Source organism: Suillus subalutaceus, assembly GCF_016647625.1.
Source record: "Suillus subalutaceus strain FC151 chromosome Unknown DFJ58scaffold_88, whole genome shotgun sequence".
NCBI lineage: Eukaryota > Fungi > Basidiomycota > Agaricomycetes > Boletales > Suillaceae > Suillus > Suillus subalutaceus.
The window spans coordinates 58,479-84,446 of NW_024540337.1; the positions used below are offsets into that span (position 1 = coordinate 58,479).

The following is a 25,968-nucleotide window of genomic DNA, read 5'->3' on the forward strand; positions in this document are numbered from 1 at the left end:
TGTGATTTCGAAGTTGGCATTGGAGTGTCTCCTGTTAAATTATATTGTGTACGAAGGTCAATAAGTTGTACCGTATGTCGGATATCTCCTCACAGAATATTTTATGCACTTCAGTGAAGATTATTTTGCACGCATGCGAGCAAATACTGGTGCCATTGTACAGTTAACGTTAGAGATAGAAGAAACGGACAAGATTAATACATTAAAGGTCTGGGGCCTGTCACTACAGACAATGTGGACGCTTGTACAGGCGTTCGCGACCCATGCAGACCCCAGGAACTCTGTACGAAGAATTTGCACATACCACTTCTGGATATTACTATACCTTCAGGTCGAAGTGCCAACCACTACGTAGTACCAACAATATCCTTCCATTTTACTTTTACCACCTGTACATAGTTGATCATGAATCGCATATTTGGCTCTTCTTCAAGCAAGAAGCCAAAATCGACACTCCAGGATGCCATCAATGCAGTGAGTAGGCTGTCATCAAAATGGAGCTCAGGCTAACTCACTGACATCAGACAGATGCGCGCGTTGCCTCCGTAGAAGTAAAGATCAAGAAGTTGGACGGAGAGCTCTTCCGCTATAAGGAGCAAATGAGCAAATTGCGCAATGGACCTGGTAAAGTGCGCGAACGCCTCGCCTGGTACTGCGCTTGCTAATCAATTGTGTCATACGTGTGCACGACACAGAATGCGATCCAACAGCGGGCTTTGAGAGTACTGCAGCAGAAGAAGCTGTATGAAGGGCAACTAAACCAGCTCCAGCAGCAGACATTCAATATGGAGTCCGCTGCCCTCACCACTGATAACCTACGGAATACGATGGCCACCGTGGATGCCATGAAACTGGCGAACAAGGAGATGCGTAAACAGTACGGAAAGATTGATATCGACAAGATTGAAGTGTGTCTCATGTTGTATGCTGTCATCAAGGAGCTCATTTATTACTCAGAATATGCATTATGATATGGAAGAGCTCCTGGAACAGGCGAACGAGATACAAGAGTCTCTGGGCCGGTCATATGCCGTTCCAGATGAGATTGACGAGGCAGATCTTGAGGCTGGTACGTACACACATAGCTTTTCATCTCAGTTATTTCGAAACGTCATTATCACAGAATTGGATGCCTTACAGCTTGAGGAAGAGGAAGAAGGTCCCTCATATCTTTCAGACCTCAATAAGGTCCCAGACTTCGTTGATGAGACTCCTGTAGAGATAAGCGAGGTATGTCCAACGATCAATTCATTGACGTGTTTAACTTAACTTGGTTGGATAGCCAACCACAAAGGAGGCCGTTAAGACAACATGATGAGCTTTCAAAGTTTGTATTGTGTATGTCACCTTAAAGACGAGTAAACATGTATCCTGCGGTAATAATGTACACTAGTAGATCCTACGCATACCACCATTTCATAGAGATAATCTACTATGCCACGAACATCACATTAGCCATATCTCTTCTGTTCTCCGCTAAACCAGTCGTCAGTTCGAGACTCATCAGCTGACGCCACATTGACGATGGTCGATTTGCTCTGAGAGTCTGTATACATATTGAGCCAGACCTTTGTTATTCGAGCTAGCGAAACTCACAAGCTTCCAATGCCTCGATACCATTTTCCCGACCTATGCCACTCTCCTTCATACCACCCCTTACATGCCACTGTGAGATCGTGAAGTTTACTCATCGGCTGAGTCACTCACCATGGCGAGCTTGGGTCATTGCGGTGATGAGTGTTCACCCAAACAAGACCAGCGTCAATATTAGCAGCAACTCGATGTGCTCTTGACAGATCCTGAGTCCAGACTCCCGCTCCCAGTCCGTACTTGGAAGCATTGGCAAGTCTAACTCCATCGGATTCAGTCTGAGGGTGAACTCAGCGTTGAAGAACCTCGCTCGCATCATAATATAACTCACAGAGAACTTTTTCACGACCATCACAGGGCCGAAAATTTCCTCTTGCCATAATTCATGACTGACATCAACATCAGAGATCACGGTAGGCGGGTAGAAGCTCCCGTGAGAGAAATCGAAATGGTCGAGGAGGGACTTCCCCAACATTCGCTTTCCACCCGTTAAAATTGTGCCTGATTGCCGTCGTGCTAGCATGTCATCGATTCTATTCAGGTGGTGGGAAGATATAATAGAGCCCATAGAGCATTTTTCGTCCATAGCTTCGAGAGACATCATTCCTGAGTACTGAAGGAATGTTGCACGACTCACGGTCACCCATCCTCTGTGTGATACTTTCAACTTTCTTCAATAATTCCGTCATGAAAGATTCATAGATATTTTCCTGTATGATGATGCGGGTTCCCGAGACACACGTTTGGCCGGACGCAACGAACGCCGCAAATGCGACCCCATTGACAGCAGAAACAATATCTGCATCATCAAAGATAAGTATCGGGGTCTTTTAGAGGTATGAGTGAATTCTCCAGTTCGAAAATAGACTATGTAGTGCTGACCTTTCCGCCCAGCTCAGCTGTAAAGGCCGCGAGGTTCGAGCCAACGATGGCTCCCAGAGCCCGACCAGTCCGGGTACCGGCCTAGATCCACTGTGAGCCGAAGATAGTGCATGAGAGTAAGAACGCACTGTGATGTCGACCTTTCGAACGAGGGGATGAGTTGCGAGTTGTTTCCCCGTAGTGTGGCCGTAGCCAGGGAGGATAGTCAAAACTCCGTCAGGAACTTGGTTAAGATTTCAGCACATATGTACAAGCACAACTGCCTATAAGCAATCCATGAGTGATTGTACTTACGACCAGCTTCCTGAGTTAGGTTTGCAAACTCCAGTAGGGATATGGGAGTAAGCTAGTTTGGGATGAGTGCTATATCAACAAAAGACTGCATAATTTATAAACCTCAGATGGCTTGACAATGACACTATTGCCAGCAGCAATAGCAGGGGCAATCTTCTTGATGGCAATAAAAAGAGGATGATTAAATGGCTAAACCAAACCGAGGTGAGGTGACAAGTCAAAGATGTTACGAAACACACAGTGATCTGTGCCACAACTCCCAGAGGAACGCGTTGAATGTAATTAAGCAACTTCCCTTGAGTAGGGGCAACGAATCCTTGGTTTGTGCGTAGGAGTGCTGCATAATAGCTCCTACTCAGCGTGTCAGACCATCGTCATAATTTGCAAAATAACTACTGACAGCCAGTCAGGAAGACGACTCATTTGTGCATTCATTTCCCGGATAGGCCTCCCTGTTTGCAGAGTATCTATTCGGGCCATGTCAGGGATGCGCCGCTGAAGAGAGTCCGCTAGCCGTGAGAGGACAGACGAGCGATGCATTGACGAAGCCTTCGACCATATCCCAGAGTCAAACGTGGTCTGGGCATGAGACACGGCCCATTCAACCTCGTCGGACGATGCTGCGTCGACACTACGCTCGATTTGATGCTTGAGCGCGCATTATCATTACTTGGGAACAACATACGTGCACAACCGTTTCCCGTTAGCGGGGTTGGTCACGGTAATTCTCTCTGGATCCCTGATTGCTGAAGGAGGTTTGTCTTTCCATTGAACAAAGGACGGTCGTCGGTAGTGATCCTGAAAGAGGAGACCCTTGCGTTGCAGGGATACTTTGATACCATCTGCCGGTACTACACGCATGGTACTGTACTACTTACTAAGACGAGCAGCAGAACAAACAAATATTCGAGCGCCACTAACGCGTCAATTCACGTGATAACCTGATTTTGCTGTTGAAAAGCCGAAAGCATTACATACCATCCACGGAGTCGTTGTGGATGGACCTGTCCACTCGCTTCCATCTCAACCACCACCACCATTGTCCATCTGTGGCACTTTAATCGCCACAAGACCAGATATTTAATCTCGCATATACTTTTACGACTTACATATCCCTAGCTATCTATATTCCCAATGTCCAACCCACCTCTCCGCAGATCGGCTCGTGCAGCCTCACAAAAACCTGAGGAACCCAAAGCAGCAGCTATTAAGGCCGCTGTTGCAAAGACAACAGCACCTAAAGCCGAAAAACCAACCCGGCCTGTTGCGCGCACACCCAGTCGCACCAAGAAGCGTGCTGTCTCCCCGGAAGCGTCTCCGCCGCCCACCAAGCGTTCTCGGCCCAAGACCGGTGTATCCGATGCAGAGGATGCTAAAAAGGCTCCTTCCAAGAAAGTCGCAGCCACGATTGCGCCCAAAAAACTTACCAAGCAACCAACCGCAAATGGTCTTACCCCGGTTCACGAGCCGAAACCCCATTTCAACCCTTTGCCTATGGCTAACGGCCACCCTCGACCTGCTAATCAGCTCTTTGTCTGGGGTGCAGGGAACTTTGGTCAGTTTGGGTGGGGTGCCAACCAACTCGGGGAATTCGCTGTTCCCAAGCGCAACACATGGTTCGAGAAAAAGATGGAAGAAGGTGTCTTCGGCGGGGAAGGCGCCGGCCTCGAGGCCATTGCTGCAGGAGGTCTCCATACCCTATTCATTGATGAGAAAGGAACTGTGAGTTCAATTTCCGTGCCGTGGTCTACTTCTGTTAACAAGATTTTTTATTAGGTGTGGTCATGTGGTGTGAATGATGACGCAGCACTAGGACGTGTCACCAAGGATGTTCCAGATCCAGATAATCCTGAAAAGTTTATCCACATTGACGAGCTTACCGCTATCCCGTATCCTCTTCAGTCGCTTGTCGATGAGGGATTCCGCGCAGTAAGGATTGCTGCTGGCGATAGTATTTCTGCCGCTATCAGCGATGACGGCGAACTTCGAGTCTGGGGTTCTTTTCGGGTAGGTGCCCATTTTCATCTGCTCACACATTTTCTAAGTTAAGATTGTTTCTCAGGCTGCAGAAGGCTCCCTTGGCTTCTCTGGCGACGTGCGATTAGAATTCCTTCCCAAAGCGATATTAAATTTGCCCACAAAAGCAGGCGATGCTGAGAAGGCCGTCTCCGTTGTGTCAGGCAACAACCATCTTCTTGTGCTAACTACGCGTGGCAACGTCTACGCTTGGGGTGCTGGAGAGCAGGGCCAGCTCGGTCGCAAAATTCTCGAACGTCGTAAGATCCATGGCACAGTCCCTGAAAAAATCATCCTTGGTACCCGCCACAACCGTGCAGTATTGGTTGGCGCAGGAAACTATCACTCGTTTGCCATCGACGAAGAGGGCGACGTCTGGGGTTGGGGCTTGAATACGATGGGTCAGACAGGCACCGGCGTCGCGGAACCAAAATCGATGTCCGACGAAGTGCGGTCACCAAGAATCATCCGGTCGCTGTGCCAGAGGACCCTCGGTGATTCAATCGTGCAGATCGCAGGCGGTGAACATCACACTCTTTTCCTGACTTCAACTGGCAGTGTGTATGCGTGTGGTCGGTGTGACGGTGGCCAGCTCGGTATCAGCGACGAGGTCGAGGAATATGCTTCACGAAAGAACACCGATTTCGTGCCAGAACCTATGTTGGTTTCGTTCCCGGACCAGGACGATCCTATCGTGTTCATTTCGGCCGGGACACATAATAACATGGCTATCTCTCATGCAGGCGCGCTGTACGCATGGGGAGAAGAGTCTCAAGGAGAGTTGGGTGTCAACGAAAAGGAGGCCAAGACCCCAACGGTGGTGGTGCGCAAGGATGGTGGCGCATGGAGGGCAGTGAGCGTTGCCTGCGGTGGCCAGCACACTCTTGGGATGTTCAGAAAGAAGACCTAGCATGATTCGGCTGTTATCCAGATATCAACTATCGATTGCACCATATTCCATTTCACCTACTTCGTTGTGTACACATGCTCTTATCCATGAACTGTGGACTAAACGATACTTTCTTGCATGCATACCCGGCCATCCAGACCACCACCCCACCACCCTGCATTCGAATCGTAATGTATGACATTGCCTGCACTATAGATAATATACAATGTTTATGCGAATTTCGTATCTTGGCGTATTTCATGAGTAAGTAGCTGCCAGACGTCCTACAATGTATTGCTCTGTAGTGATTGGAGGATATTTGCTTGGATTGGATGTACTTGTGCAACTGGGCAAACTCTCGATGATGGCATCGAAATTCGGGTTGCAGAAGAATGCAATTGACTGCCGCGCGGGTGTCATGCCTTCGGTAGCGTTGACCTTTATTGCAGGCGGGGCAACTACACGATGAAGAGTTGAACGGAGGACATTGTTGCTCCAGCGTGCCAAAAGGTCCCCAGCGTTGATGACAATTGTTCCGGGCTATCGGGATAGGGGGTTAAAGACTCGAAGAGCAAGCCGAGTGGAAGACAACGAACAATGGGTGAAGCAGGTTGATAATGTTCAGTATGAGGGTTTTGGACCTCTAAACCACCAATGGAATCCTGGAACAAGAGTGTCAAAGTTCCATAATCTAAGAGACAATGCAAGTCAAATTCGACGAGTGTCACTAAAAAGGAACGAACTTGCCTGTATGAGAACCAGCCCTAGCTTGACCATCGCCTAAAAGTAAAGAGGTTCGAATAGGAGGATAGGACAAAAGTCGTAAGTTATGGTCCTGACGATCAATCTTATTGTCGAAGAAATCCTCAGGAAGGTCAAGACCTAACGCAATTGACTTCATGACCATAGTATGCACTTCGTGGCAAGTCTACAGTAACAGAGACCCACGGTCAAATCACTGTATCACTATACATGACACATTTCAGCGCGCACGCACCTGGAAAAAGTGGAGCATCGTCTGCTTAAACTCAGGTACTTCAGTTTCCTGAGGCCACTTGTTACTGAACGTCGGATGATTTTCACGTCCAATTTCCATGGATTCCTTGGTGTCTGGAGCCTTTGCGCGTAGTGAAGCGATCTCGGCCGCATCCAGTGCATTGGAGACACGCTCACGGCCAACTTGAACATAACCACGGTTAGCTTTAGGGTCGTCCCATGCCAACCTTGCCTTGGTCTCTTCGGGTAATTGGAAGAATTCTGCACTCTGAATACACGATTGGTTATGAACATCCATCCTACTCACCGATTATAAAATGCGAATACTAGCCTTCTGGAATACGCGGTTGACAGTCTCGGGTTCAATCACATGGCCTGTTAAATATACAAAGCCAACTTCTTTGAATCCGTTTACAATGTCATCCGCGATGCGACGCTTCTCAGCCAAAGAGGTGGCTTGTTTATAAGCTGCGAAGTCAATGAGGGGTATCCTGAAAGTTGAATCCGAGCGAACATCCTGTAAATGCTAGGTTGAGCATTACACTAAAACGCGGGTGAAATGCAACCAACCTCGGCAAGTGTACTACTGTATCTGGGTGCAGCTATGAAATGCGGGCGGGCTGCACGGAACACGACTTGGCGTATAAATGGTCTTAAGACGAGCATTTGATTGGCAGATATTACTGGTACTGGCGCGAAGGCAGGGATGCAATTTCAAATTGACTACGTAGAGTTGTTGTGACCCTCGTAGTTATGATCAACGTGTTAACCTCTGGTGCTGACTTCAAAGTTCAAACTGACTTTGTGCTGACCCATCCAAGTATGCTCGGCATTCGCCGCCGCTCTATCAATGGCACTAGCGTTGTCGCTTGATTCTTGACCGGGACCACCGGGTCAAACTGGGATCGACTCCAATCGAGGCAACGCGAGGTTTGTTCTTCAGCTATTTACGGGCTTTTTGTCCGAGGTGCCGAACTAGTACTGAGCAAGCTGAGGCCTGGAATCTGTATTAGTCGCTTCTACGCAAAATCTATGCACGGCAAGACAATATCGACAGCACGGTGAGCCGATGTTGTCGTCATCTCTTGCTGGATCCTCATGAGTTCGATGTGTTTAAACGCAGCTGACGAGGCGTTGTCTGATTCTTACAAAATGACGGTTTATACTGCCTCTCCTCAGCTGCGCTCTTTAGCTGCGTTCAGCTAAAGAATACAGCTAAGCATATGTGCCATTGGCATCTGAGTCTGTCTTCAGTGTAAGGATGACAAGCTCACAAGTAAGGGCAGACAGAGACAGGCTACCAAGAAGGTATGCGATTGGGAGAAACCCGCCTTCTTCCTATTCGTGTTAAGGCTTCGTGATGAGAAACAACGATCGCCATCTCACCAGCACAACTGGACGATTTCCCGATCTTGCCTCAGTGATTCCCATGACTCCTATCGCCTTGTCTTATGCGAAGGATGCTGTGCTGTTAACATACTATGACTCTAAAGGACACTGAAGCAACAAAAATGGATCATGTGCCAGTGAGGCTCACTAGAAGATGATTTCGTATCTAGGACGGAAACCTGTCATTATTACATTGTAGTAGCATGTCAGGGTTGTGACATAAGAAAAATGAAAACTCCATGACCTCCGTGCAACTGCCATGGATCGGAATGGTGATCAATCATTCGGACTGCAGCGCGGCCCCGCTTGGTTCATGTTATTACAAAAAATCATATAGCAAGATTCTTGCTTTGGCATACAATCGAGCTAACTGGCTAACACAATCATTCATCGATAAGAGTCATCGGAAGGACGTCGGTGGAGATGGGCGCACCACAAGGACCTAAAGCTCGAGCTTGCTTTTACTTCAAAGAGTCTGTCGACGTAACTTCAGTAAAGACCCAAAGCCGGAGGAGTATTAGGCAAACCATTTCTCTCCGAGTCACTTTGTCCGAATTCATCATAAATGGCATCTTGAAGACCAGATATTGCCGGAAGTTGATAGGTCATGTGTAATTCGTCGTGGGTCGGATAGGTACCACGAGTGGCAAAACGCATCACGCCAGATTTTTCGACATCCACAGCTGGTCTGGCATCCGATTGAGCGATCTGTCTGTTGACTGAACCCGCCCAGACTGTTGCGAAGACGACGCCGATAACCGCAATTGACGTGTTCGCCAGAATTATTTGATTGATGACGACTGGGTCTACTTCGCGGTAAATGACAATGATCTGGGCGACGGAAAAGAGCGCTGGAATGGTGAAGTTTGAAAGCGCAATCCAAAACAGCGTCTGGAGTCTCATTCTGAACGAAACTAGAGCGGAATAAGTCGAGATCTACGAAAATGCAATTAGAATTTACGCTTGACATTGCCCGTGACGGAACCACTGTGCTTATTTTTCCGCTTTGACCAGAGTGTCCAGAGGAATACAGAAGATGCATATCTAAAATATTTTATACATGAGCTCCAATAAAAGGATGAGAGACATCTACTTCACATGTTATCCACCAGCTGCGCGAACCACTCAATCTTGAGGTATGGAGCTGATACCCACAGGGCTGCCAAAGCTGCTTCCGCATTGGGCCCTTTGGCCGCCCTTATTAGAGCTGCTATAAAGAGAAATAGATTGATGATACGGGCAACTTTGAGTAGTACGGGAAGTGAAACCAACGCCACAAAGCGTTGCCATGCGATACATCTTGGCGGATAAACAGAACAAATGCGAAAGAGTAGGATGGTGTCGACAAAGATGGTTTGGACCGCCCCAAGGGCGCCCATGATTATGTCATAGGAGACGGGGTATGGATGTGTCGGTGATAACATGGTATTGACCTGTAAGGAGATGTTGATTTCTAACACGGCAAGGGGACTTTAAAGATACTTACAGCCCTACTGTCTCCCATTATGCCGACAGAAAATGCGAGGCACACATTCAAAACGTTGAGGATAAATATGGGCTGTTTCCGCGAATGCTCGTTCGAGAAGTAGAACATCGCAATAAGGAGGGGTATGAGTATGACCGTAAAAGTATGCCCGATCATGATGTCGATGAGTGCTGGTTGGATTGCAGCAAGATAGTTGAGACCAGGGGGAGGGGGAACTGACATCGCGATAAACACCCCCCTTGACCCAGTGAAGAGAAATACCTAGACGCTTGCAATGCTTCTGGAGGTAAAAGTTTAGTCCTTATATCCTGGGAGACCCAAGCACTGCAGTATTGCGGGGCAGCTTGATGGCAGCGGAGAAAACCTTTCAATTGGAAATTATCAGCGTTCAAGTGAGGCCGTGACAATGGCCAAGTATTCTTGGCATTATATGACGGAGAACTGCCCAGCCCCGTGGAGAGTCGTCGATGATGTCTTTCTTCTATTGTAATTTGCCTAGGGGAGACTAAGCCTTGATCGTCTATTGTCAGAAACACGTCAGACGAACCTATAAGAATCTGTGGCATGATCAAACAGCAATCTAGTTTCAACACACACAAACGCTAGATACTACGAATGTTGTGCACGTTTTACGAACTGAGTTTCTCGTAGCCTGCCATAGCTAAAGGCCGCATACTATTCTTGGTATCAATTAGCCAAAATAGGCAACATAAAGATTGCATGCAAAGGCTCACATGTGCTGCTTGCACTGGATTGCGGCTGCCGCATACGTGCACATCAATCATGTCCACACTAGCCTTCCGATCTTCCAAGCGGATCTACGCTGTGCACTCCCAGGCGAATTAATCAAGTGATCAGCCAACTTCATTTTCGATTCTCGGAGCCTGCATAGGGTTGCACGATAAGCCGTGAAGCGTCCTTGATCCTGACATTCATGACGGTTCTCCGCCTGTTGTCAGGTCGAACTTGAGGCTGTTCCAAAGCATCAAAAGATAGGGCGACTTGATCCAGCGCCTGTGATTTTCGTACAGGATACAGCAATAACATTATGTCACCACCCTCAATAAGTCTCCCATACCACGTCCGGTACCATCTCCCTCATAACTGCGCGACACATCAGAGCTACACTATCAAAACGAATGCAACTCACGTTTCCAATGTTCAGACGCTTCTTCTTCCTGCCACGTGTTCAGCGTGTTATGCGCATCGGTCAGAACGAACTTTTCTTCCGTGGTCGCGGACCAGATAGAGCTGTCTCCAATTTCGGCGTGATCGATTTCTCGTTTGTCAAGACTGGATAGAATGTGACGGCGAAGATATGAGTGAAGATAGTCCTCTTCGACTGCAGGTCGGAATGTGAGTGGCGTTGGAGATGGAGAACAAAAGAAGACCTATCGCGTGATCGTCAGATTTTGTCAAAGCTTCAATAACGTGTTTGGACTTAGAGAGTCCTGAATCAAAGGGAACTCACAATATTGACGAAATGGGACTGAAACTGTTCCTGGGAGATGGGCTCGACACGGTCATGGAAGGCTCTGCATTGCCCAAAGGCTCGCAGCAGAGTAACCAGTATTGCTCGCGATGACTCGGATGCAAGTTTTCCAGCAAAGTTCTGTCCGAATGACATAAGAGTAATACGGGCGAACGTAATGTCTAAAACTGCTTACCACTGCAACGACACCTTCTGGACTTACGATGGTCTTGAGATCATTCCAAAACTCAATGGAGAACAGATGTTCAGGCACTCCCCCTCCAGAGAAGCAATCATGGACGACAACATCATACTTAATTGCGGAGGGGTCTTCAGCTTCCACCATAGCTCTCCTGCTTCTGACCCACCGTCTCGCGTCCTGCAGAAATACATTATTGATACCGGGATCTGATAGGCCAAAATACCGGCGTGCAGCATCGTACACAGCAGGATCGATTTCAACAATAGTTGTTGCTATGCCATGTTGGGCAAACGCATTTGCAGAGATACCGGTGCCAAGACCGCTGTACGTCAAAGCCGTCACTCTTACTAGAGCATCAACCAGGGTAACCACCTACATTATGAGCGCATGATCGCACTCTCCCTTCCTTCCTTGGGGAGTACTATTGACAAGTCGCACTGCCTCCTGAAGAACGAATGCGCTGTAGATCGAATCTCCTAAAGGAGTACTATCTTGGTCGGTTAACGGAGGAAAACTGTCGAGTGTAGCCACCCGTTCCCCGATCCATACACCTCCCAGTAACGAGTGAGATACTCGAAGGTAACGGATAGAGTGAAGAGGGATCAAGCTCCCGTCGGCCGGAGGTAATATCTCGCCAACCACCACCACACCAGTCTTAGATTGAGTTGAATTTAGGATACGGAGCGGATATGTTGGAATGTTGTATGGTGTTACAATGGAATCTACGAGCGTCGGGGATCGGAGGGCTGGATTGAGACTTAAAAGTGCAGTAAAGACTAGGGGAATGACGCTCAAGGCCACCGCGGATCGAGGGTTTCGAGCATTCAGATGGGGGCTATGTCTGCCCGCATCGACTTTATTCCCACCATACACAGCAAGGCATACACATCCCAATGCAGTGAACTGGATGAATGGACCTATTGATTAGAAGATGCTATAACTGTAATTGCGGCTGCCACGCACAGCAACATTGTTCGAGGCGTCTAACGATAATGCACTGAATACCAACATTAATAGTGGACGAAGTTGTAGCGCATTGGCGGCGAGTACTATGAGGGCCAAAGTAGGCTAGAAAGGTAGTGAATTGGATATTAGCGTAAGGTACATGGGCAACAGTTCTTCCTGGGACAGGCCATGTTGAACTCACATCAACGCTCATCGCCAAAGACATTGAGAAGTACACAACGGGAGCCAATACAAGGGCATGGGTGACGAGAGGACTGTAAATGGGATCCTGGAATCTAGCAGCATAAACACTAATCCAATAAGAGGTATGGGGTGCTAGAAGAAGCAGACAGCCGAGAATCAAGAGGATTTTCGAACTCGAAAGATTTGGGGTAACAACGGCGAGCGCTGTGCTCGTGTGCACGACATGACCTAGGTGTTTTAGAGTCGGGACACTAGCAAACAGCGGGATGACCGAATTTTCGTAGGCAGTCGTAAACAACGAAAGCGCGACGCTCACAGCAAGTATGGAAAGAGAACTCCTCGCGCTCGTCCAAGTCGCCGACTCAGAGTTGGTAGACATACCTAACGTATGTAAGGACGGCACGTTTGAGTCGTTGAGCCTCAGGCGGACGCAACTTGTCTGATTCCCACGCTTCACTAAGTTGCGCTCGAGGAGCTCCGAGGCAACTCCGAGGACTCCTCAGTCCGATACGTTTCTATCTTGTGATATTCCGTGTGTGGATTCCGAGTCTGTCACGCGCTTGCTGCAGAGCACCACTCAACCTCCTAGTGATATCTCTCCTTTGTTTATATCGCAGTGCCCTGTGTGCAACAACATATAAACGCGCTCGCACGGTGAATCATACATATGTCCTGAATCCCCGTGAATGAAGACAGCACAGACCTCCATTCCACCATCCATCGGTTCGCTCACGGACAGCTATACACCACACTGTTCAGAGTGCGATGTCGGCAGGACATTTGAGCGCTATTTTGAAACGACAGCACGACAGCGAACGCAGTTTACAAATATCTTTGATTGTAATTCATCGTCAACGTCCGAAGGTGAATGGTTTGCTTGTGTGTAGTAAGCGAGTGGATCACCGAAGCGGTACAAAGGGAATCCATCGTCAGCGGAGTGGCTTAAAATATGTTTGGTGAGTTTCCATTCATTGTTCGTTATCATATACTGTTACATAAAACGGTTATGCTAGAATGGGTCAGGAGTCTGAATATTCTCCGATCATCATCTCCTTTTGCGCAGAACGACATATAAATGCACAACGGAAAGGGACAGGGTGTCTGTAATATGGATGAGCAAAAGGGAAAAGCCAATATCATTGACGAACATTGCCAGCCCGGTTGTAAACCGTTTCTCCACATCAACATCACGGCCGTCGACGCCCTTCGCCTTCTCTATACGAAAAGTTGCGAGAATAGAAACAATGGCAGCCCACACAGTCGACTCCGCAACAAACCGTCCTGGACCTGTCATAAGTCAACACATTTGTTCTTTGTCTTTCATTGTAAGATGCCTCACAAATTCGTCGGCCTAGGCCAAACACAATGTTGTTCGAGATCGAATCCGACAGCAGTGACCCGTCCGTGGCAAAGTGCCTCTCAGGTCTAAATTCGTCTGGTTCGGGATATTTTCCTCATCTAGATTGATCGCCCTGCACGTGGCCGCAGTCAGATTCAAAACGAGAAGGAAAAAACATTGTGTACCAGATATTGAGGGATACGCATGCACCTGCCAGCATCAGTGAAATCTGTCGCTGAATGTAAATGAATTATGAACACATACCCTTTGGAATCAAGTATCCCTCAAATATATCATCACTTAACGTAGCATGTGGAAGCCCTAAAGGACCAGAGTAAACAAAAAACCTGCTGCTATGGTCATACATACCTAGCGGTAATGCAGGCATCCATCTAAACGTTTCTCTAAGGATAGCCTCGACGTAGGGCAATGAAGGCCTATCTTCGAAACCTGGCAGCCTTGTCGAATCCACGACAGTGTCAATTTCGGCTTGCGCTTTGGCCTGAACTTTTGGGTAGAGAGTCATGGCGAGAATAAATGCTTGCAATGTCGAAGAAGTCTAGATTTTATGTTTCTTAGAATCTAATGAAAGCAGGTGCACCAAGTATACCGTTTCGTATCCACCTGGATGCGCGACAACACTGAGATATTGAAGCGAGTGAAAGAACTCAACGAGCCGCACCTATGAAGACTGTCGCCGCGGTTGCCTTGATTGCGGACTCCTGTGCTTCATGATTGTCCTCGTCTATTTGCATCAAGCAATCGAATACCAAAGATTGTGAAGCAGTTCCGGCTGCCTAAATGTCACGTCAGCTGCAACACTCTGATGACTTGTGAGACTAGTCACAATCTGCGATTTCGTAAACTCGAAAGGCGCATCAAGCACCTTTTGGGCTAACTGCCTTGAATACAACGCCTCACGCTGCAACTTCGCACCCGGAAACCATGCAGGGACATGTACAACTGCGAAAACCTCAGCTATACCTGATGGAATCGATGTCAACTTACGAAAAGGAAATGCTAAGAGAACGGCTGTTCTCTCGGGAGTGAGCTTGTTTGCAAGGGCGTTTAATTCCGAGACGGCAGAAACATATGGGTCGTTCTCTGACTGCACTACGTATCCATACGTAATCCTCATGGCGATTGCTGCAACAAAGCTGCTCAAGCATCAACCTACTGATAAGATGCTATGCATGACCACTAACCTCTGAATATGTACCTTAAAACCCTCAGGGTCGTGCAGCAAGCTAGCAAGAAGGAACCTAGCTCTATGCAAGTAATTCTCACGCTGGCGAAGTGATGATTCTGCATGTAATGCATGATGGAACAGCTTTCTATGGGATCTCAATTCTGCACCATAGGGCAAAAGGGCCGTGAGCCACTCGATACCAAAGCTGTGACAGGACATAAGCTACAGATCGCATGGAATTGAAGAAACACACAATTTCCTGGCCGGAAGGATACTAGGTCTGTCTGAGTAAACAGCAGATCGTTGATCCAATAGTGCGCGTGCAGTTTTCTCTGAGTTGATGACAACCATTTCCTGTCCCATCAATCGAACACGGATCAAGTTACCTGAAATTCAAGATGTTGGGTAAAATCTCTGATCACCAGTGCATGCCAACCCACCATATATCTTTTTCCATGCTGTATACACCAACCAAGGTTCAGTGAGACTTATATGTGTGACATTGCCAATCACAGGGAGGGGCTTTGGGCCGGGAGGGTAAGGCAGTAAGCCACTGTAAGATGCTCTGCGTCTCGCAATAACAAGGGCCAAAATAAGAGCGCTAGCGCCGCCGAAGGCACTGGCAGTAAACAATGACAAGTTTGTCAACATTGTGGATCAGAATCATTGACTGGGCAACTCTAGAAGCGAGTCTTAGCGAGAAGTATAAGTACAAAATGAGCCTTTCCCAATCGCCCAAGTTAGATATCATTCGAATGTAACTTTCACATCGTTCAACATGGCACCAGAACAGAGAATTCCACCTCAGGCATTACTTCTTGGTATCAATAGAGACCTTTGAGGTACTATCATTCCCGGTTATATGCAAAACTTTCAGTAAATCTTTTGTAGCTCCTCAACCACATCACATTTTCTTTTGCAAATTTGCCCCATCATGTATCCGTATCTCTTCTACATGGATCTGATTTTTACTGATTTTTAGGATAATGTGGTGTGGTGTCGGAGCAAACCCGATAAAACTCAGGGTCCACCCACCTCAGGCAGCAGTTCTCAGTACTATTAAAGGTCTGTCAGACCCTATTTTTATGTTAGGAATATCACGATCCTAGGCCTGGTCATATTGTGGACAGGGTTTCTGATGATGATCTAAATTTACAGGCGAATAGTCTCAACAAGGTCATCGATCAGCACTTTCAATCTCCCCGCTTCATAGGCAGCTGCGGTTGCATTTTTGTCCATAGTAAGTGCCTCAGTGATCCCTGGAAAAGTGGTGGCGCCATAGCCTTCGAGTAATGCTAAACCTTTGTTACAGATGAAGAAAGGGATGGCACTAACCTGACCATTTGCCAGGGGCTACACCCAGATGCTTGTACCACTCACGATCCTTAATGCCATCTTTCGATATGAAACTACGTTCAAAGGCTATCAAACGCTTATTCACAGCTTGCACGCGTTGAATAGCTTTGAGAAGGCGTTGACCAGGTTGTCTGAAGGGATTGTCTATGAGCTGTCATCAACCGAGAATGCGAAGAGACTCACTTATGGGAGCGTTCCCTCTCCACATCTTCGTGCTTGTCTTTCGATTCGCACTTGTGCTTTCCAAATATCTTCTTGAGTTTGCAGTAAGCCTTGTGAATCTTGCGACGAATCTTGCGGCAAATAGCATGCTTCTTCTTCAATTGTTTGAGGACCTTACGGAGTTTGTGCTCCGCCTTAGTCTTTGCAGAGTCCAGCTCCAAACTGGCACTCTGTAAAGCGTGAAGGGACCCTCGGAGAGGAGACAGATCGACGTCATAGGAGCCAGCAGCTGCAATAGAAACGACACTGAAGGTCCTCAGTTAACCATAAATCACCTGCAGGGAAGTCAAGCGTGCATACTTGTCGAGGTATGATTCCAACTCAATGGAGTAATGGGTAGTGTTGAACGGTAAAATAATGTCGCCGGACAGACGAAGCACTTGTAGGCCGGTATGTTTGGCAATAGCAATCTACGAATATGAAGGTCATGTGAGTTGGTAGAAAGCCAAGTAGCACTCACGTGACGAGAGAAGCCAGGATCACCGTATAGCTCTTGCCAGTACTGAGAGTCAAAAATCGAGTGATAGTGATACACGGGATCATGTAGCGTCGAGGTGAATCCACCGTCAGTACTTGGCACCTGGTATCATTGGTCAGGTGTAAGTTACGGAAAACATACTTCGCTATCCATTTACTTACACCATGGTATTGCAAGAAGATGGTATAATCACTCCCGGATCCCAAGGGACTCACTCCGATACTATCAACAGCCATAAGTTCATCTTCGTGCATCGCAGCAATTTCCGCATTCATATGCTCGCCGAAAAGCGTTCCAGAGTCTCTGCGAGCGTCCCAAAGGCTTCGTCCCTCAGAGGTAGGGTGGGGAATCTGCTCCGCCGTTTCACGGAGGAGATGCGCAAGTAAGGGAGATCCTGCGGCCTTGAGACGGGACCCTGATACAGAAGTATCTGAACACGAAGGTTGAGGTTAAGTGCACAATGAACGTTGCAAACCAGTCCTTCATACCCATGTTAATGTAAGCCACAACATGATCCTTGATCCACTCCGAGAAATCTTCGCCCCATTCTGTGCTGCCAACCAATCCGAACTACGCAAAATACTTATTTGAGCATGATAAAATCAGTAGAATGAAAGACAGTCTCACTTCTTCACCATCCCAGCTTGTAATGAGGATTGTCCTCAAAGGACGCCATCCTTCCTTTAATAGGACCCCAAAGCCGCGAATTACCTCTGAAAGAGACACAGTGCCTGAGGATGGATCACTCGCTCCTGTTACCCAAGCTGGAAAATATCAATATTTGCGCGGGAATCACAACTGACCGTAAGTACTCACCATCTCGGTGGGCACCTATCACAACTACCTCGTTCTTGACGTGGCCAGGAATAACACCCATTACGTTCCAGATGGGGGTAACCTTTTCGTCCACTATGAAAGAGTGAGAGTCTAGTAATGGAAAATTGAATGCAGTCTCACCGTTATTCACAAGACGGACGGTAGGGCCTTCGTGGCCTTCCTCCAAGTGTTTCAGAAGGACTTCGGCATTGGCCCAGGAAATCGGCAAACTCGGGATGGTCGGCTTGCTTCCCCCCTCAACTCTTGTGCTATTTTCGTAGGAGGGGTATCCGGGGGTTGAGGGATCTCCGGGATACAGAGACAAGAATTGCACGGAACCACGTTGCACGGAAGTTGGGTTGCGCGCAGGCCCGTGTGGGTAGCTGTGCAACAACTCAGAGACATGACTTTGAAGTACGAAATCAGACGCACGGGACATATCCATTTTCAACTGTCACTGTGCCATCATCACGAGGGTCTGAGTAAACCAGAACAGCGGCAGCACCAAGCTCCTGAGCTCGTTTGATCTATTGAAGTCATTTTGGTCAAAATAGACACATGATCAACAGGACTCATGAAGGCGAACCTTTAAACCCCTGAAAATACCACCGTAGCGAGTGAGGACAATCTTTCCACTGAAGTCAACACCTTTGAGTGTAGAACATCAAAAGCAAACTCTCCACGAGGCAGATAATTACGGACCAGCTTCTACGAGCGCATCGAAATCCTTTTGCCTTCCATAGTGTGCATAAATTAGCTTCCCTTCGGCCTGCCCCCCTCTGCTAATGCCATGCCACGTCGGGACGGCATTCGCGGACTGAAAGGCGTAAGGATCAGTTTCATCAGAGACCTCTTCGAGCTCAGCAGACCAAACGGGGTTCCCGTCGTCTCCGAGAATCTCCAGGCTACGATCCAAAGGGCTGTTCAGGATAGGGTAATAAACATCAATCCAAGCCTTGGGTTCGTCAAGGGATGAAATTGATAACGTTGCCTCGCGAGATTCGCGAGAACCGGCTGAGAACAGTGGGATGTCGGAAGATGAGTGATCAATTTGGAACTCTTCCTGTAGGTGCGCAAGGAAGTATCTTGCAGTGTCAAAATCACCTTCGCTCCCGGCCATATGGGGCTTGCCCGCATAGACTCGGGACGCAGTGATGGCACTGTCTGTATCCGGTACGGACCTGGGCAAAGTTAGATTATTCCATATGAATTTGGGAAAGCAGTTACAGTAACTTACAAGAACAGTTGCTCCGCTTTCTTGCCTGTCAGAACACTACCTTTCTTTGGAGCGTGGCGCATCAGTGCATTCAGCATCCCATGATCTTGTCCATCATGTCCATTATGGCGAGTGCGCTTAACATCACTCAAAAGATGGACTGTGTACAGGAAAGCCAGTAAGAGGGCAAGACGGCGCCCCCATTTCTTACGGGGAGAAGTGACAGCTGGTCGGTGTGTAATGGGAACTGGAATGGCCCATTGCGCTGACTTATCGTCGACGTGGAAGGACTTCTCGTCCATGAATGACTATTGAAGTCCTTGCTTTTACGAGGGTTTAGAAAGAACGTTCACGATAAGAGCTGATAAGAGGCGGTGAGAACGACTTCATCTACTTTACTATGTTGGACCCGAAAACCACACTGGGCCCGCCGGCCGCACTGGACGACCAAGTAGTCTATTTATAGACCTGTCATAGTAGTAGACACAAAAACTTGAATTGTATACATGAGTGATGAGTGATATCCATAGATCATAAATGAGTCGTCATTTAAATTCCAACTAGAGCGTTCAAACTTCAGACGCAACTGAATGAGCCGGCTGTTTTATTTCCCCAGTACCACACAAGTTCTGGAGGGTATGTAGATCTGTGATGGTCGATTCAAGTCATATCACAATGCGTTGGATGAGGTCGTACCTGCAACCAATTTTTCCTCCCATTCCACTCCATTGGTGTTGTAGTGAACTTTCCGCCACTTGAAATATTCTCAAATCCGCCGAATTTCTTTTCGTCGCTGGTAAGGACGATATGATATTCCCCTGCTTCATCGACGCCGATGCGATAGTCCGTGAAGGACTTGGTGGGGTGGAAGTTAAAGACAAAAAGAAGGCCAGATCGTTCATAGGCGATCATCTTGTCACCCCCGTGTTTGAGAGAGACGTATGCCTTTTATTGGTATAAGTCAGCTCAATAAATATCTATCTTGTCATATCAGACCCTAACCTGAGGAGCTGAAAGCCATTTGTGCTCTTCTTCCAAGTGGTTTATCGCAGCGTCGAAGTTATTCAGGTATCGGTACCGAAGATTTTGGTCATCTACAATGTTCCACTGTCTCCTGGCATGCTGGAAGGAGTTGTTGTTTCCTTCTCGAGGGAAGTCAAGCCACTGAACAAAGATATGAGAGGACGGTGAGTTTAAGATCTTGGCACTCCTTACTTCTGGGTGTCCAAATTCGTTGCCTTCAAAATTCAGGTAGCCTTCTCCGCCAAGCGAGTGGACCAGGAGACTGCAGTCGTGAGTATTCGTGTACAGCCACAGACAACAAAACCCACCGAATCATTTTGTGCAGAGAAAGACCTCGTGCAATGATAGGCGTCATCGGTGTCAAATCCGACATGTGCGTGTCTGTGGGGGCGTTTGATTTACCTATAATGCACACGATGGAGTGAACCTACACATTTCCTTGTCCATTAACCAGAAAGCCAGAGTCTTATCTCCCACCAGGGCCTGGTCGTGACTTTCAGCGTACGCAACGCTCTTCTCGCCGTATCGTCGGTCTATAAGGGTGTGCACGATATTACCCATATCCCATTCATCATCGGTCTTGTGCTTCAGCAGTTTTATCCACATGTCTGGGATAGCCATGGACAAGCGGTAGTCGAATCCAATACCTCCTTGAGACACGGGGATGCAGAGCAGAGGCATGCCTGAAACATCTTCTGCGATCGTGATAACAGACGGATAAAGAGTATGCATCGCATCATTCGCCTTCAGATTGCTGTTAGCAACGAAAATAATGGCACGCCGATACGACATTTACCAGCATGAGGTACACAATAGCTTCCTCATCAACTCCCGGACCAAAATAATCAGGGTAGCCACCCGAGAAACCCGTTCCGATACCATGATGGATATACATCATACTCGTGACACCGTCAAACCGGAAGCCATCGAACTGGTACTCCTCCATATAGAAGCGAAGATTGCTCAGTAAAAATCTCAGAACTTCGTGGCTCCCATAGTTGAAAAGTCTGCTGTCCCACAGCTCATGACGTCCTTTGCTGCCTTCGTGGAAGTATTGGTGATCCGATCCATCAAATGCGTTAAGGCCATCAAGGACGTTTTTGCAGGCATGCGAGTGTACAACGTCCAGAAGAACAGTTATACCCATGCCGTGTGCGGTGTCGACAAGCTCTCTAAGCTCCTCAGGAGTGCCATACCGAGAGCTTGCGGCGAAGAAGCTGGTTACTTGATAGCCGAAAGCTAGCACGAGGAAGCTCAGGTTGAGGCACGGAACGGTGGCTCATCACGCACATGCATAATAAGGATGCTCCATAATGGCCATTAGCTGGATAGTGTTGTAGCCCAGAGCGTGAATCCTCGGAAGCGTATCTTTCGTGAACTCTTTGTATGTGCCTACGCGATGTTCGCTAGTTGAAATTCCAACATGGGCCTCGTATATTCTTATCGCTCTCGGTTGCGGCGGACGAGAGTTTTTGAACTGATATCTTTCCGAAGGAGAGGGATTCCAGAAACGTCCTTCATAGGCAGGAGAGAAGGTCAAATCTTGGGTGACACGTTGGATCCAAGCAGGGATGCGCTCAATACGAGCACCAGAGGATGTGATCATGGAAATCTGATGAATTTAGAACAAAAAATGTCACTGCGGATCATATACACTCACTTTGACCTTGGAGTCGTGAGGTATCGCGCATACCCCAGGAGCCTCGGAAGGGAGTGTGATTTCCCAAACACCGAATTCATTCTTTTTTTAATGGGTGGGACAACCTATTCCACTGGTCTGAATATAAAATCGACACTTCAATAACGCAAGGCAGCATGAAGGATGGGACTCACTGAAGTCGCCAATGAGATGTGCCTCTGTTACATTTGGTGCCCACTCTCTGTAGACTACTTCACCACTCTCCTTGACGTTGAAACCCATTTTGTCAAAACCTCTGGTGAATTTCTCATACCCGCCCTCATATCGATCGATGGTATCTTTCCACTTCTGAAAGCGCTCGTGGCGGTGAGCGATAGCAGGGATGAACGGCTCAAGGTACCCATCGAGCTTTAACACGGATTGGGGATCAAAGCTAACTGTTGCCGCCATTTTCTGGTGGACTCGCAGACAGAAAAATTTTGCGGGAGATGGGAGAAAATAACAAGGAAGGGACAGGAACAGACGAGTACCGTCTTCCTTCACTCCGTTCAACACCAATCTAGGTGGCAACTCAGATATGGGCTATGACGTCTGCATAATCGCTCAGAAAGGAAAGTCCTGTGGTTCGATGGAGTCTGGACTACGGCTGACATACTCGTCCATAGCGTTTAAAATTAGAGTGTACAATTGCTGGGTATACTGTGACAGAAAATAAAATCGATTGTACAGCTCATGGTTTCATCCAACCTTTCTGAACTCCATACAACACAACTTCCCCTGCCGTCCTTGGACCAGAGGGTGGCACACACATTTTCCGCTTCCCCTTCCGGCCCCTCTTTGCCGCAATAATGCAGTCACCTAATAGCTTATCGATCTCCACTAGAGAATCATAACATTCTTGTTCATCGTACCCTGTCAAGGATGCCACTTGTGTAGTCTCAACCGTGCTTTTTTTTCTCGTGGCAGGAGGCTTCAGTCGCTTTGAGTGTAAGAGCTTCTGTGTAAGGTAGTGAAGCCACTGGTTTGGGTGAGCATTATATACAAGCAATGGGGATACAGCTCCTACCATGACATTTGTAAAAGGCTGATAGCCTTTCCAAGAGTTGCCATTATACTCTTTCATCATCCTGTAGACGTCAAATTGGTAATCTCCTGCCGGTACCAGTCAGCAAAGCGCATGTCCCAGGAGTATGTAAGACACCAACCTTCCCCTTCGAAAATTTCTTCATCAAACGGTGTCCAATACGTCTCGGAACCTTGAGCATCTGTGGTTTCCATCCTCGAAAGCCCAAGATCTATGACAGTCGCCTTGACGCCGAATCGAACATCATCCATGCGGAGCCTTCTCCCTGCTTTTTTCGACGACAATGTCCGAACGGGTACATTCTTCACCAATATTTGGCCCCAGTGTAAATCACGATGCTATTTATTCACGTCAGCCATGACATCATTTATGGGAAAGAATCTCACTTCGAACGCCATAAGGTCTTCCGCTTGATCCAGAGCCGTGGCTATCTGCCAGAAGATACTGCATGCTTGGTGCCAGCCAGACCTTGCGGCATTTTTGAATGTGAAGGCTTCAAGATCTGGGCCACCATTTGGCAGGACAATGATTGCGTAGACCTGTACAAGGCCAAAAGAGTCTAAATAACAGTTATAACAATTGTGTTTGTCCATGTTCATGTGCTTCCTACCTGGTCTCATACTCTCGGAACCCTTGCGCTCGTTATACTCATCCCAAAGATCAAGAAGCAGCGAAGGATAACGCCCACGGACGACGTATGTCCTGAAAAGCTTGATAAAGCCACTGCTCATCTCTCCCATCGCTCGAGTGACAATAACTTCCTTCAAAACATCACTCGCGTCGCTCGGTGCGGGAGTTTCCAAGTCGTTTGTGATACGTTGATCCTCATCTCGCAAGGGGATGATCTTAAGAACTACGTCACCGATGCCAAAAACCTCGGAAAACGAGGCCTCGCCAATTTTGCGAAATTTGACGTCCAGGTCATCTCCTTCCGCAGGCTGTACGATTGGATCGAATGGGAATGTCTCTATGAAAGCAGAGAATTCATGCGGACACGTCTGAGAGCACTCTGATAGGAGCGGGATTAGATAATCCGGTTGTGGGGATAGTAAATCTTCGAATTCAGTCGCGTCCGAGATGTTGAGTTGCTCCAGTTCGAGGGAAAGGTCTGCATCAGTGGGAGTGGAAGGTGTGGGGAAGAAACGCTGGAACGGTGCTCGACTTTGTCCTCGGCGTATAGGTGTCAGCTGTCGTATTTTCGTTGTTGGCGGGGCGAGAGGGACGAACACTGGTGGTTGCTGTTGGGGTAAAGGTGGGGGCAATGGTAGAAGTGGTGACGGTTTCTGGAGGACTGTAGGTGGCTTGTGGGATGATGATAGCTTATAAGGCGCAGGGGGAACCACAACCTCGAGAAATGAAGACTGTCGTTTGGAAAAAGTAGCTGTCGGCTCTTCGCATTTGGGTGAATGTTCATCGTCATCAGAGGATATGACGATCACCGATCGCATGCGACCAATGCGGTTCTTCGCTACCACAGTTACTTCCTCCGCATCAGAGTCACTGTCGCTGATGGCGATGATTGCGGGTGTCTTGGGTGCTCCCTTGCCAACTCTCGGAGCTGCAACAGTCACAGGGTTTATCTGGACATCAGTCCGTGATATCCGCCGTTCCTGACTGAGCCTCTTGCCATCGTCATCGAGTACTATGATGTCAAGAGTCACGATTGGAGATGTAGGCTTCAGCGCAGCCCGTGGCGATGACTTGACTGGCGCTTTGCCCTTCTTCCTTGCGAGTGCTGAAGGTGGTAGAGTCGTAGGCGACACACCGTTCGTGCGCAGAGGTGTAAGCGGTTGACGCACAGGGGTCTGCGCTTCAAATTTTGAAAGCGCAGTCTTCTTTTTTGGCTTGACTGCTGGCTTGACCTGAGCCTTCTTCTTGAATGGGCCAAGCGGGGATTTGGTAGGTGAGACATGTGCTCGTTTGGATTTCCCGTGCACCCGATGGCGAGGAGAACGAGATAGGTAGATAGCATTTTCTCTCCGAACTTGCCTACTAGGAGCTGCCGGGTTGCGTACTGTCTTGACGGGTGAATCAAAGGCATCCGACTCATTCCTCTCAACGACATTCACAATCCGGTGACCACGGCGCCCATAGGCAAAGACTTGCTTAGTTCTTGCACTAAGCATGAGTATGATAAGACAGACGATAAAGCTGAGAAATGTGGTCGACAGGATGGTAGATGATGTGAGGACTGAAGAGATCTGAGTTGTAATGCAAGTGAGCGTGTTCGACTTTTCGGTTCAGACGCGTCTTGATCACGTGCGCAAACGCGTCAAGAAAGCAAAGCTGGCTAAAGTCTGCTAAACAGTTGTGACCGCCTGACCTCATCCACATCTTTTGTGTGTTTCCGATGGCATTGCCACAATCTTTAAGAACATCCGTGACTCCACTAGAGCTTGAACTCATTGCCTCCGAGCACCTCGTCGAGATTGTCCCCTTGATCACAATGGAAAAAACAGCATTCATTTCGGTACGCATTGAGGCGGATTTCCGTAGCAGTACCCACAAATGGTCGTACTCACATAGGGCGCATATGGACCACTACGTCCGCCAGCAAAATGTCGCATACCCCTTTGGATGGCCACTAATCTGAAGCTGAAGAAGAAATGCCATATCGTACCCCCGGAATGGCTCAGTGTAGGTTTGTGTACAGCCTTTCTTTGCTAATTACACACTTACTGGTGTACCATCTTCTAGATTTTTTGCAGGAACGTCTAACAAGAGAAACGAGTCGGCCGGAATTTAGCAAGCTGCCTTTCCGTTTTGCAGAGATAGCCAAGGTCATTCTTGATGTGTTAGCCACACTTTTATCTATTTGGTGGCAATATCTGACTTTCATCAAGTGCCTCAGATGATGTGCAGAATGCGGATAAAATCAAGTCATTACTGAAAGATCTTCGCGAAGCTCGACAAGCTAAAAGTCGCGATGGTTTGCAAAAATTAGATCACAGCGAGCTCAGCGTACGTTCTATTTGGTTGTTACATCGCGTGTTCCTCATTGTTATGCAGTTGCCGAACCTGTGTTCTATGGAAATCAACGAGATTCGACCTTTTTTCATACAAGCCATGGGAATACTAACACAGCTTGTCAGAGAACCTTCTGCTGAGTAGCACTTGTCCTCAGTCGCGGAAAACTGGTGTGTATATTTATCTGATCTCTCTGATTTGTTTGATGTCTTAGTTTAATATATTCTATCCCGCATCGTGAATGTCGCAGCCTGCAGCCCATCAACTCAGTGAGG

The 25,968-nt window shown here is 47.8% G+C and overlaps 11 protein-coding genes across 11 annotated transcripts; 3 read left to right on the top strand and 8 right to left on the bottom strand.

Annotated features, from left to right (window-relative positions):
* Positions 1 to 405: 405 nt before the first annotated feature.
* On the top strand, positions 406 to 1,315 carry DFJ58DRAFT_663666 (Snf7 family; the record flags this gene model as incomplete). Its single annotated transcript, XM_041382386.1, has 6 exons — positions 406 to 474; positions 525 to 629; positions 696 to 908; positions 958 to 1,069; positions 1,124 to 1,230; positions 1,283 to 1,315. 6 exons carry the CDS (start codon positions 406 to 408, stop codon positions 1,313 to 1,315), a joined length of 639 nt encoding a protein of 212 aa, XP_041241524.1.
* Positions 952 to 3,627, bottom strand: DFJ58DRAFT_892102 (aldehyde dehydrogenase; the record flags this gene model as incomplete). The annotated part of the gene is made up of 12 exons (XM_041394774.1): positions 952 to 1,546; positions 1,597 to 1,655; positions 1,708 to 1,868; positions 1,922 to 2,178; positions 2,228 to 2,417; positions 2,473 to 2,553; positions 2,601 to 2,695; positions 2,767 to 2,818; positions 2,869 to 2,955; positions 3,006 to 3,117; positions 3,167 to 3,397; positions 3,452 to 3,627. 12 exons carry the CDS (start codon positions 3,625 to 3,627, stop codon positions 1,452 to 1,454), a joined length of 1,596 nt encoding a protein of 531 aa, XP_041241525.1. The 3' UTR covers positions 952 to 1,451.
* A 273-nt stretch (positions 3,628 to 3,900) lies between these two features.
* Positions 3,901 to 5,692, top strand: DFJ58DRAFT_663657 (regulator of chromosome condensation 1/beta-lactamase-inhibitor protein II; the record flags this gene model as incomplete). Its single annotated transcript, XM_041382385.1, has 3 exons — positions 3,901 to 4,488; positions 4,543 to 4,773; positions 4,829 to 5,692. 3 exons carry the CDS (start codon positions 3,901 to 3,903, stop codon positions 5,690 to 5,692), a joined length of 1,683 nt encoding a protein of 560 aa, XP_041241526.1.
* A 26-nt stretch (positions 5,693 to 5,718) lies between these two features.
* On the bottom strand, positions 5,719 to 7,333 carry DFJ58DRAFT_892104 (uncharacterized protein; the record flags this gene model as incomplete). The annotated part of the gene is made up of 6 exons (XM_041394775.1): positions 5,719 to 6,211; positions 6,268 to 6,362; positions 6,419 to 6,599; positions 6,669 to 6,935; positions 7,038 to 7,184; positions 7,238 to 7,333. The coding sequence occupies 6 exons, from the start codon at positions 7,331 to 7,333 to the stop codon at positions 5,930 to 5,932; spliced, it is 1,068 nt and encodes a 355-aa protein (XP_041241527.1). The 3' UTR covers positions 5,719 to 5,929.
* A 1,001-nt stretch (positions 7,334 to 8,334) lies between these two features.
* On the bottom strand, positions 8,335 to 10,173 carry DFJ58DRAFT_487769 (uncharacterized protein). The gene is made up of 6 exons (XM_041380627.1): positions 10,090 to 10,173; positions 9,543 to 10,037; positions 9,155 to 9,489; positions 9,018 to 9,100; positions 8,584 to 8,970; positions 8,335 to 8,531 (listed from the first exon to the last, which is right to left on the bottom strand). Exons 2-6 carry the CDS (start codon positions 9,762 to 9,764, stop codon positions 8,518 to 8,520), a joined length of 1,041 nt encoding a protein of 346 aa, XP_041241528.1. The 5' UTR covers positions 9,765 to 10,037; positions 10,090 to 10,173; the 3' UTR covers positions 8,335 to 8,517.
* Positions 10,174 to 10,179: 6 nt separating this feature from the next.
* On the bottom strand, positions 10,180 to 12,788 carry DFJ58DRAFT_487735 (S-adenosyl-L-methionine-dependent methyltransferase). Its single transcript, XM_041380626.1, has 8 exons — positions 12,363 to 12,788; positions 12,179 to 12,283; positions 11,592 to 12,118; positions 11,210 to 11,537; positions 11,014 to 11,154; positions 10,693 to 10,933; positions 10,277 to 10,646; positions 10,180 to 10,217 (listed from the first exon to the last, which is right to left on the bottom strand). Exons 1-7 carry the CDS (start codon positions 12,741 to 12,743, stop codon positions 10,603 to 10,605), a joined length of 1,767 nt encoding a protein of 588 aa, XP_041241529.1. The 5' UTR covers positions 12,744 to 12,788; the 3' UTR covers positions 10,180 to 10,217; positions 10,277 to 10,602.
* A 621-nt stretch (positions 12,789 to 13,409) lies between these two features.
* On the bottom strand, positions 13,410 to 15,543 carry DFJ58DRAFT_663570 (cytochrome P450; the record flags this gene model as incomplete). The annotated part of the gene is made up of 12 exons (XM_041382379.1): positions 13,410 to 13,651; positions 13,704 to 13,817; positions 13,866 to 13,913; positions 13,968 to 14,024; positions 14,073 to 14,262; positions 14,314 to 14,327; positions 14,386 to 14,500; positions 14,551 to 14,666; positions 14,712 to 14,860; positions 14,909 to 15,097; positions 15,146 to 15,278; positions 15,333 to 15,543. 12 exons carry the CDS (start codon positions 15,541 to 15,543, stop codon positions 13,410 to 13,412), a joined length of 1,578 nt encoding a protein of 525 aa, XP_041241530.1.
* Positions 15,544 to 15,838: 295 nt separating this feature from the next.
* DFJ58DRAFT_798590 (uncharacterized protein) lies at positions 15,839 to 19,379 on the bottom strand. The gene is made up of 14 exons (XM_041390688.1): positions 19,002 to 19,379; positions 18,467 to 18,945; positions 18,351 to 18,412; positions 18,197 to 18,291; positions 17,906 to 18,147; positions 17,765 to 17,857; positions 17,576 to 17,712; positions 17,437 to 17,518; positions 17,110 to 17,378; positions 16,931 to 17,050; positions 16,771 to 16,880; positions 16,432 to 16,716; positions 16,228 to 16,379; positions 15,839 to 16,175 (listed from the first exon to the last, which is right to left on the bottom strand). Exons 1-14 carry the CDS (start codon positions 19,280 to 19,282, stop codon positions 16,045 to 16,047), a joined length of 2,538 nt encoding a protein of 845 aa, XP_041241531.1. The 5' UTR covers positions 19,283 to 19,379; the 3' UTR covers positions 15,839 to 16,044.
* A 41-nt stretch (positions 19,380 to 19,420) lies between these two features.
* DFJ58DRAFT_798594 (glycoside hydrolase family 13 protein) lies at positions 19,421 to 22,219 on the bottom strand. The gene is made up of 10 exons (XM_041390689.1): positions 21,868 to 22,219; positions 21,664 to 21,744; positions 21,294 to 21,615; positions 20,800 to 21,242; positions 20,435 to 20,747; positions 20,312 to 20,384; positions 20,196 to 20,265; positions 19,983 to 20,144; positions 19,677 to 19,925; positions 19,421 to 19,626 (listed from the first exon to the last, which is right to left on the bottom strand). The coding sequence occupies exons 1-10, from the start codon at positions 22,090 to 22,092 to the stop codon at positions 19,585 to 19,587; spliced, it is 1,980 nt and encodes a 659-aa protein (XP_041241532.1). The 5' UTR covers positions 22,093 to 22,219; the 3' UTR covers positions 19,421 to 19,584.
* A 93-nt stretch (positions 22,220 to 22,312) lies between these two features.
* Positions 22,313 to 24,958, bottom strand: DFJ58DRAFT_747121 (uncharacterized protein). Its single transcript, XM_041387508.1, has 5 exons — positions 23,337 to 24,958; positions 23,113 to 23,285; positions 22,848 to 23,064; positions 22,709 to 22,794; positions 22,313 to 22,660 (listed from the first exon to the last, which is right to left on the bottom strand). Exons 1-5 carry the CDS (start codon positions 24,850 to 24,852, stop codon positions 22,373 to 22,375), a joined length of 2,280 nt encoding a protein of 759 aa, XP_041241533.1. The 5' UTR covers positions 24,853 to 24,958; the 3' UTR covers positions 22,313 to 22,372.
* Positions 24,959 to 25,076: 118 nt separating this feature from the next.
* Positions 25,077 to 25,837, top strand: DFJ58DRAFT_717271 (uncharacterized protein; the record flags this gene model as incomplete). The annotated part of the gene is made up of 5 exons (XM_041384345.1): positions 25,077 to 25,196; positions 25,253 to 25,367; positions 25,424 to 25,520; positions 25,570 to 25,687; positions 25,736 to 25,837. The coding sequence occupies 5 exons, from the start codon at positions 25,077 to 25,079 to the stop codon at positions 25,835 to 25,837; spliced, it is 552 nt and encodes a 183-aa protein (XP_041241534.1).
* Between the last annotated feature and the right edge of the window lie 131 nt (positions 25,838 to 25,968).

Excerpts from the sequence above, each read along its gene's own strand:
- DFJ58DRAFT_487769 (XM_041380627.1), bottom strand. The coding sequence starts at position 9,764 with ATGTCAGTTCCCCCTCCCCCTGGTCTCAACTATCTTGCTGCAATCCAA. Across the intron at positions 9,101-9,154 it reads GCGCAGCTGGTGGATAACAT|ATATGCATCTTCTGTATTCC; the intron begins GTGAAGTAGATG and ends AAAATATTTTAG. Across the intron at positions 8,971-9,017 it reads CGTCACGGGCAATGTCAAGC|TTTCGTTCAGAATGAGACTC; the intron begins GTAAATTCTAAT and ends ATTCCGCTCTAG.
- DFJ58DRAFT_487735 (XM_041380626.1), bottom strand. The coding sequence starts at position 12,743 with ATGTCTACCAACTCTGAGTCGGCGACTTGGACGAGCGCGAGGAGTTCT. Across the intron at positions 11,538-11,591 it reads TGCGATCATGCGCTCATAAT|CGGTCTTGGCACCGGTATCT; the intron begins GTAGGTGGTTAC and ends TTTGACGTACAG. Across the intron at positions 10,647-10,692 it reads AGCGTCTGAACATTGGAAAC|TTATGAGGGAGATGGTACCG; the intron begins GTGAGTTGCATT and ends TGTGTCGCGCAG.
- DFJ58DRAFT_798590 (XM_041390688.1), bottom strand. The coding sequence starts at position 19,282 with ATGGACGAGAAGTCCTTCCACGTCGACGATAAGTCAGCGCAATGGGCC. Across the intron at positions 16,717-16,770 it reads TTGGAATCATACCTCGACAA|TGTCGTTTCTATTGCAGCTG; the intron begins GTATGCACGCTT and ends GAGGACCTTCAG. Across the intron at positions 16,380-16,431 it reads GAGAGGGAACGCTCCCATAA|ACAACCTGGTCAACGCCTTC; the intron begins GTGAGTCTCTTC and ends CAATCCCTTCAG.
- DFJ58DRAFT_798594 (XM_041390689.1), bottom strand. The coding sequence starts at position 22,092 with ATGGCGGCAACAGTTAGCTTTGATCCCCAATCCGTGTTAAAGCTCGAT. Across the intron at positions 20,748-20,799 it reads CTATTGTGTACCTCATGCTG|GCGAATGATGCGATGCATAC; the intron begins GTAAATGTCGTA and ends AGCAATCTGAAG. Across the intron at positions 20,385-20,434 it reads GTTAATGGACAAGGAAATGT|ACACGCACATGTCGGATTTG; the intron begins GTAGGTTCACTC and ends ACGCCCCCACAG.
- DFJ58DRAFT_747121 (XM_041387508.1), bottom strand. The coding sequence starts at position 24,852 with ATGCTTAGTGCAAGAACTAAGCAAGTCTTTGCCTATGGGCGCCGTGGT. Across the intron at positions 23,065-23,112 it reads AAGACCTTATGGCGTTCGAA|CATCGTGATTTACACTGGGG; the intron begins GTGAGATTCTTT and ends GTGAATAAATAG. Across the intron at positions 22,795-22,847 it reads AGAAATTTTCGAAGGGGAAG|GAGATTACCAATTTGACGTC; the intron begins GTTGGTGTCTTA and ends TGGTACCGGCAG.